General features: G+C 41.9%; 1 protein-coding gene across 1 annotated transcript; it reads right to left on the bottom strand.

Annotated features, from left to right (window-relative positions):
- Positions 1–2722: 2722 nt before the first annotated feature.
- LOC117442080 (putative olfactory receptor 1F12P) lies at positions 2723–3649 on the bottom strand. Its single transcript, XM_034078076.1, has one exon. The coding sequence runs from the start codon at positions 3647–3649 to the stop codon at positions 2723–2725; it is 927 nt and encodes a 308-aa protein (XP_033933967.1).
- Positions 3650–9190: the final 5541 nt, after the last annotated feature.

Here is a 9190-nt window from a genome sequence, read left to right as displayed (position 1 = left end):
CTACGTCGAGCTCTGGGTCCTCCACCGGCGAGACGTAGCACCCCTCGAACAGCACCAACCTCTGATGGCGGCTGGAGCGAGGAATTAATCGACAGGCGCTGCAGACTGCGGTCGGAGCCAGGTTAGCCGCCGCATGGTCGGACCCCAGACACTCGACACACCGGGCATGGGGGTCATCACCTTCGATGGAGCCCGGACACAAAGGACATGGGCGCTCCACAGGTGAGTCCATTGTCCGTAGGTTTTGCAATATGTTTTTTTAACCCTAAATAGGTAGGAAATCACAAAAAAAAAAGGAAATTGGGAAATGTTTCCCTTGTGTCCCAGGAGGATACAGCTCAGTGCAACACCTTCGTCAAACATGTTGCCACTTGTTTGTACCATTTTCAGGCGATTTGTAATCTGTTCTAGAAAAACAATGTGTTTTTTTGGATTTCAAGAAGCATATAGAACAAACAATGGATGTAATTTATGAACATTTATCCATGCTGAAATTAGATTTAGATAGGGGTGAGATAGAGATAATTATCTAATATGTGCATCCAATGAAGCATTGCATGAAGTCTGTTGATGATCAGAGGCTGTTGTTGGGCTGCAGAAACGTTTTTTATTTTAGTTTTGTAGGCAGACCATGCAGACCGTAGAGAGTTAAACTTGGGCCTGCGACCATAGTTTTACTGTATATTGTTTTGAAAATTCACAGCGGAGGTTTGTGTCATACTACATGCGGTGTGTTTGCATATCTCTCAGTAGCCAGCGATCTGAGTCTGTTGGACATAAACTCCGTAATAAATGTAGTCTACATTTGATAAGAGGTGTAAAATCTGAGAGCATTTTAAATTGCATTTGAACTAAATGCTTATATAATCTGTAGTTGTATTTGATTTATTGTGTGAACGAGGCGATGTAGAGAAGGTTAAGCTGTTATTATTGGGCTGTAAGTGTCCTTGGTATGAAAAAGTTTGAGAAACACTGCGCTAGTGGATTGTCAAAGGGGAGCCTTGTTGCGGGGAAATTAAACAGATGGCTAGTCCGTCCCTGAAAAATGTCTATGCACACATTATTATTAATAATAACAAAAAAATTGATAAAAGAAATTGATTAAAACAATTATTATTTTTTTAATTTTCAATTTTTATGTTGTAATCATCTCGCGACCCCCACTTTGGCAACCCCTGCAGTAGAGGGCGGAGCCTGTGAGAGATATAACAGATTATATACTCATCTCTCCTTAAAGTCTGAATGATGTTCAGATCAGAATAACGGAGCTCAAGTTAGTGGAGGACATTGTGTGAAGCTGCAGACTCACTGAGCTCAGACCCCCTTCTTCAGTGAGGGGAGCCAATCACAGCACTCCATCCCTATTGTCAAAGGACCCACTGACCGAACTGTAACCATAGTTTAGAAAAATAATAACATTAGTCGAAATTAGTTGGGCGCCTACAGTGTAACTACCATTAGTCTGCATTAGTTAGAGTTGTTTGTATGACCTAATTTATGTATTTATTTAATCAAGGACCATGCATACAAATACATTAATCTCAGAAAAGAGAAGAGATGATTTATTCCAGAATTGAGCAAATAGCTAATTTCCAACTGCAGCCCTTATGCAGGTACATAACAATCAACAGTCTTTACATCAGGCAGGCATGAAGAAAATACATATTGAAAAATATCAAAAAATAAGGAATGGAAATTCCTTTTTCGCAGATCCAAATATATTGTAGTTGTTTTTCAAGCTGACTTCTATGTTAGGATGAGTCCTTATGAAATATACTTCAGTAGCCAGACCTTTAGATGTATTATTATAATTTGTTAAAAAAAAGCCTGAGTTTCAGAAAATCTACTTTCAACCTTTGAATATTATGTTTAAGATTGATTTTGGGATGATGGCAAATATATCATCTAGATATTCTTATAAAAGACAGGGTAATGTGTTGCATTTTAATAAAGCAGTAGACTCCCAATCTGCCATATAAATATCTGCATAAACTCGATATATTTGCGGCCCTTTGCACAGCCACACATTAGCAGGAAATAATGACAGTATAATTATAGTTCAATTCTAAATCATTACGGGTTAGAGTCAACGTCAGGAGCTTAGGTTGGGGTCAGGGTTATGAAGGTTGAGGCAACAAACTATGATTTATTTAGGTTGAGGCAACAAAAGAATAACTTCATTAATTGTAAAGGTTTAGAAGGTACTTTACAAGAATATAAAACAATAAGAAACATTTATTATTTTTAAGTCAAAGACTTATTCAACATTTGACACAATGTCTAGTTTATTTGTACAGAATATTTCAACAACAGAGCAAAACGACAGTCTTTACATCAGACAGGCATGAAGAAAATGCATGTTGAAAATAATAGTATTATAGAAAAACGTTCGATCTAAATATATTGTAGTTGTTTTTCCAGCTGACTTCTATGTTAGGATGAATCCTTGTACATTTCAGGAACTGCACTTTATGTTAAATGTGTTTGGGCTCATGGCTCGCTGGATGAGGCAGCACATCCTCCCTTACTGTCATTGTAAAAATAGAAATGCTTTCCAGATTTATATTTGCAACCTTATCTGTGAAAAAAGCCAAAGATGTTTTTTTTATACAAACCTAACATATCACACACTTGACAACTTGTCACTCAGAAATGTAATCACCTTTCCTCCAGGTGTTATTGATGCTGAGGAAATAAAATACATGACTTTAACATTAGCACCTTACCCTTTACCAAAGAGAAGACTCTTACATAGGATGCGGACTTTTGTTAAATTCATTCCATATATTAAAGGGTTGAAGAGCGGTTGGAAGGTGATAAAGTACAGAGATAAAAAAATACGCAACATGCTGGGAACACTGCTCATATCAAACCTACTCTGTGAAGCTTCAAAAAAAGCCCCGAAGGAGAAGTTAAGCATGGAAACAAGGTGAGGTGTGCAGGTGCTGAGAGCTTTCTGTCTGGTCTGTTTGGAGCCAGAGAAACACACTCTGAGGATCTTAATGTACGAATAAAACGTTAAAATGATGAGAGCAACTATAACAGTACAGATGTAAACAAGTCCATAAGTATTATTGACTGTAGTGTCAGAGCAGGCCAGTTTAACAACCGAGAAGTTATCACAGTACACTTTGTTAATGATGTTCCCACACAGCTGTAAAGATGCAGTCAGTGATATCATGACAACTACATTAAGAATGGGGAAAAACCAGGTTAGAGCAATAAACATGGCAGCTTTATTAGAAGTCATACGTGTGTTATAATGCAGAGGATGACAGATAGCAATATATCTGTCATAAGACATGATGGCTAAATTATAAAACTGTACATTTGCATATGTATACAGAGAGAAAACCTGCAGGAAGCAGAGCGGAGCAGAAACAGTGTGAATGTCAGAGAGAATCTGAACCAGAAGGAATGGAAACAACCCTGTACTACCACACAGTTCATTTACAAACAGGCTGCACAGAAAAAGGTACATAGGTTCATGTAAGCTCCTGTTCACACAGATAACCACAATCAGCAACACGTTGGCACCTATGATACACACATATAAACACATGACAATCATGAAGAACAAGTATTTAAAAACCCCTGTGTGGAAAAAGGCACTCATTATAAAATATGAAACATGAGTAGAGTTCACCATGATCCTCCTCATTCAAACATGTAATGAAACAGATTATATACTGATCTCTCCTTAAAGTCTGTATGATGTTCAGATCAGAATAACGGAGCTCAGTTAGTGGAGGACATTGTGTGAAGCTGCAGACTCACTGAGCTAAGACCCCCTGCTGCTTTGACCTTCTTCAGTGAGGGGAGCCAATCACAGCACTCCATCCCTATTGTCAAAGGACCCACTGACCGACCTGTAACCATAGTTTAGAAAAATAACATGCGAACATTAGTCGTAATTAGTTTGGCGCCATTAGTTAGAGTTGTTTGTATGACCTAATGTATGTATTTATGTAATCAAGGACCATGCATACAAATACATTCATCTCAGAAAAAGAGAAGATATGATTTATGCCAGATTTGAGCTAATATCTAATTTCCATCTGCAGTCCTGAGGTATATACCAATCAATACACACTAAACACATTGCATCATCTCTATCACACAAATAATTATAAAACAAGATTAAAGTACAGGTCAATGAAATAGTACATAACACAGCTACAATATTATATTCCTATTCGAATTCAAAAACTCAGAATACCTTATACTTCATGGTTGCTTAATAATATCACATGTTTTTGCACCGTGAGAGAAAGACAGAGACAGTGCAGTTTTTAAAGCTCACCTATTATGCAAAATGCACTTCTCCATGTCTCTTCTACATCAACATGTGTCCCCTCTTCTTCATGTCTCTTCTACATCAACATGTGTCCCCTCTTCTTCATGTCTCTTCTACATCAACATGTGTCCCCTCTTCTTCATGTCTCTTCTACATCAACATGTGTCCCCTCTTCTTCATGTCTCTTCTACATCAACATGTGTCCCCTCTTCTTCATGTCTCTTCTACATCAACATGTGTCCCCTCTTCTTCATGTCTCTTCTACATCAACATGTGTCCCCTCTTCTTCATGTCTCTTCTACATCAACATGTGTCCCCTCTTCTTCATGTCTCTTCTACATCAACATGTGTCCCCTCTTCTTCATGTCTCTTCTACATCAACATGTGTCCCCTCTTCTCCATGTCTCTTCTACATCAACATGTGTCCCCTCTTCTTCATGTCTCTTCTACATCAACATGTGTCCCCTCTTCTTCATGTCTCCTCTACATCAACATGTGTCCCCTCTTCTTCATGTCTCTTCTACATCAGCATGTGTCCCCTCTTCTTCATGTCTCTTCTACATCAACATGTGTCCCCTCTTCTCCATGTCTCTTCTACATCAACATGTGTCCCCTCTTCTCCATGTCTCTTCTAAATCAACATGTGTCCCCTCTTCTCCATGTCTCTTCTACATCAACATGTGTCCCCTCTTCTTCATGTCTCTTCTACATCAACATGTGTCCCCTCTTCTTCATGTCTCTTCTACATCAACATGTGTCCCCTCTTCCTCATGTCGCTTCTACATCAACATGTGTCCCCTCTTCTTCATGTCTCTTCTACATCAACATGTGTCCCCTCTTCTCCAAGTCTCTTCTACATCAACATGTGTCCCCTCTTCCTCATGTCTCTTCTACATCAACATGTGTCCCCTCTTCTCCATGTCTCTTATACATCAACATGTGTCCCCTCTTCTTCATGTCTCTTCTACATCAACATGTGTCCCCTCTTCTCCATGTCTCTTCTACATCAACATGTGTCCCCTCTTCTCCATGTCTCTTCTACATCAACATGTGTCCCCTCTTCCGCATGTCTCTTCTACATCAACATGTGTCCCCTCTTCCTCATGTCTCTTCTACATCAACATGTGTCCCCTCTTCTCCATGTCTCTTATACATCAACATGTGTCCCCTCTTCCTCAAGTCTCTTCTACATCAACATGTGTCCCCTCTTCTCCATGTCTCTTCTACATCAACATGTGTCCCCTCTTCTCCATGTCCCCTCTTCTCCATGTCTCTTCTTCATCAACATGTGTCCCCTCTTCTCCATGTCTCTTCTTCATCAACATGTGTCCCCTCTTCTTCATGTCTCCTCTACATCAACATGTGTCCCCTCTTCTTCATGTCTCTTCTACATCAACATGTGTCCCCTCTTCTGCATGTCTCTTCTACATCAACATGTGTCCCCTCTTCTTCATGTCTCCTCTACATCAACATATGTCCCCTCTTCTTCATGTCTCTTCTACATCAACATGTGTCCCCTCTTCTTCACGTCTCTTCTACATCAACATGTGTCCCCTCTTCTTCATGTCTCTTCTTCATCAACATGTGTCCCCTCTTTTTCATGTCTCTTCTACATCAACATGTGTCCCCTCTCCTCATGTCTCTTCTACATCAACATGTGTCCCCTCTTCTTCATGTCTCTTCTACATCAACATGTGTCCCCTCTTCTGCATGTCTCTTCTACATCAACATGTGTCCCCTCTTCTTCATGTCTCTTCTACATCAACATGTGTCCCCTCTTCCTCAAGTCTCTTCTACATCAACATGTGTCCCCTCTTCTCCATGTCTCTTCTTCATCAACATGTGTCCCCTCTTCTTCATGTCTCCTCTACATCAACATGTGTCCCCTCTTCTTCATGTCTCTTCTACATCAACATGTGTCCCCTCTTCTGCATGTCTCTTCTACATCAACATGTGTCCCCTCTTCTTCATGTCTCCTCTACATCAACATATGTCCCCTCTTCTTCATGTCTCTTCTACATCAACATGTGTCCCCTCTCCTTCATGTCTCTTCTACATCAACATGTGTCCCCTCTTCTTCATGTCTCTTCTACATCAACATGTGTCCCCTCTTCTGCATGTCTCTTCTACATCAACATGTGTCCCCTCTTCTTCATGTCTCTTCTACATCAACATGTGTCCCCTCTTCTCCGTGTCTCTTCTACATCAACATGTGTCCCCTCTTCCTCAAGTCTCTTCTACATCAACATGTGTCCCCTCTTCTCCATGTCTCTTCTTCATCAACATGTGTCCCCTCTTCTTCATGTCTCCTCTACATCAACATGTGTCCCCTCTTCTTCATGTCTCTTCTACATCAACATGTGTCCCCTCTTCTGCATGTCTCTTCTACATCAACATGTGTCCCCTCTTCTTCATGTCTCCTCTACATCAACATATGTCCCCTCTTCTTCATGTCTCTTCTACATCAACATGTGTCCCCTCTTCTTCACGTCTCTTCTACATCAACATGTGTCCCCTCTTCTTCATGTCTCTTCTACATCAACATGTGTCCCCTCTCCTTCATGTCTCTTCTACATCAACATGTGTCCCCTCTTCTTCATGTCTCTTCTACATCAACATGTGTCCCCTCTTCTGCATGTCTCTTCTACATCAACATGTGTCCCCTCTTCTTCATGTCTCTTCTACATCAACATGTGTCCCCTCTTCTCCGTGTCTCTTCTACATCAACATGTGTCCCCTCTGTGGAAAGAGACTCTGAAAGTTTCAGGAACAAAGATTCTCTCTCTTTTTGATCCATTTATATAAAAACCTGTCTCAAAATGAGCTGATCAGATTTTGGCCACTTTATGATGTCATAACGATTTTTTGGCTTGTCTAACCATTAGCCAATCAGCGACCAAGGTCACACAGACGACTCTCTACAGGTGCCACTGTTTAACAAATGCCATGAAGAAAACGTGGTTAAAACAGAGTCTGTGGATCGGGAACCTGCAATCAAAAGGGCATTTTAAAGCTCATAATTAGATCAGTAAATATCGCTAATATGAACATTTCGTCTGCCTTTGGTAAGGATGAAAATAAAATGTTCTAAAGTTGACCTCTGTAGTGGCAGAAAGTGCTCAGACCAGGAGAGAATTCTGCCCCTTTTCCACCAAACCGGTTCCAGATTCAGTTCCGGGCTACAGCCTGATTTAGCTCTGGCTCTTCCTGTTTCCACCTCAGCGGAGCCGGCTTTAAGCACCGAAAACTGGTTCTTTAGCTGGCCCCACTCGGCTGCCCGGCAAGAACCAAGAACCAAGAACCAAGAACCAATACTTCAAGCTTACGTTGGAGGGCGGGACTAACCTGATCAACAACAACAAAATGCCGCAAATTCTGTTCAGCAACACAACCAGGACCCAGGATGGATGCCAGTGAATGTGAGCAGCAGTGGACCGCTGAAGAGACAAATGACCTCCTCGGGCTTTGGTCAACGCAAGAGGTACAGAGAAAGTTGGACGGCACAACGCGGTCTGAAGCTATTTTCCAGCAGCTGCAGCGTGAGTTGGCCTCGCTGGATACCACTGGACTCTGGAGCAAATAAGCATCAAGCTAAAACAACTCAAGAAAGACTACCAGGCTCATTGTTGTTGTTGTCGATATGAGGGATTTTCGCGCTGTGTGGATGTCATAAGCAGGCACGTAAACGTGATGACGCAAAAGATGGTGCAATGACGCAGCTTACCTCGAGCTCCACTCAAACTCCACTCGGACTCTGAGCGGTGGAAACACAAGTGGTGCTACAGAGAAGAGCCGGTTCAGCACCAGAAAAGAAAAAGAACGGTTCTTGAACCGGATCCGGTTTGGTGGAAAAGGGGCTTTAGAGTCCTTAGTAGCTCTCCATCTGGACACAAGCTGCAGTCGGATGGTCACCTGGAGGACAGTGTTTCATTTAAAACTCCCTGAAGGTGTGTTCAGATGCACCAGTAGAGGCATGTCCAGGGCATGGATTGTGTGTCACTAAAATAAAGAGTGGCTCACTAGTGGTGTTGGTACCAGAACAACGCAGTCACATCACAGATGTATATCTCGGGACACTCGGTCAAGAGAGGAGCCTCCATCTGATCCTCCCTGGTGCTCAGTTGGTTCCGGAGGTCTGCTGGACACACCTGACCAATCAAAAATAATTGTGAGGGTGAAACATCTGGCTGATTCTTCTATTCACAAGCTTCAACCAACACCACGAATTTGGAAGAATGGGCAACAGTCAAGGCCTCCATTAGGGGAGTGGTTACTCCGATTGGGAAGAGGAACTTGGAGCCTGTTACCACTAGAACCAGGCCTTGAAGCCTAAGAAGGTGTCCTTTCAGACCTGGTTGTCCCCACGGACTCCTGAAGCTGCTCCACAGACTCTGGTCTCACAAAGCGAGGTGTCTAGGTGAATGGAGACTCGTCATTGATAACCGCATATGTATGTTTTGATCATGTTTAATTTCAACGACTCAAAGACGTGAAAGAGACCACCCTATCTGTGCTCTCCTGCTCCCGACTGATTCCGTTTGTAAGCCTGTTCAAAAGCTCATGAGTGGGATCCATGATATTTGAAGGCTCTCACATGGTCAGATATTGCTGTGATTTGTGGTTTTAATACAACTTTTCAGTCTTAAACCTTCATGTATGTTATGTGTTATTGAGCCCGGCAGGCTGAAGAGGTGAGGAGGTTAAACGATGCTCACCGTCTCTGAATGTGTCCCATAGTGCAGAGGGAATTCAGCAGCGTGTAAACAGGATGTGCCGCAGGTCATTCTGCAACAGGTCATTAGCGTGTTGTTCCTATAATTCCCCCGGTGGTAATTAACAAGCTTCCCACAACAATGAACTCTACACTTCCAAGCTCCACATGGTGCAATAATA

Source organism: Pseudochaenichthys georgianus, unplaced genomic scaffold (genome assembly GCF_902827115.2).
Source record: "Pseudochaenichthys georgianus unplaced genomic scaffold, fPseGeo1.2 scaffold_267_arrow_ctg1, whole genome shotgun sequence".
Taxonomy (NCBI): Eukaryota; Metazoa; Chordata; class Actinopteri; order Perciformes; family Channichthyidae; genus Pseudochaenichthys; species Pseudochaenichthys georgianus.
Note: the sequence above shows the minus strand (reverse complement) of the source record. Positions and strands in the feature narration are given on the sequence as shown.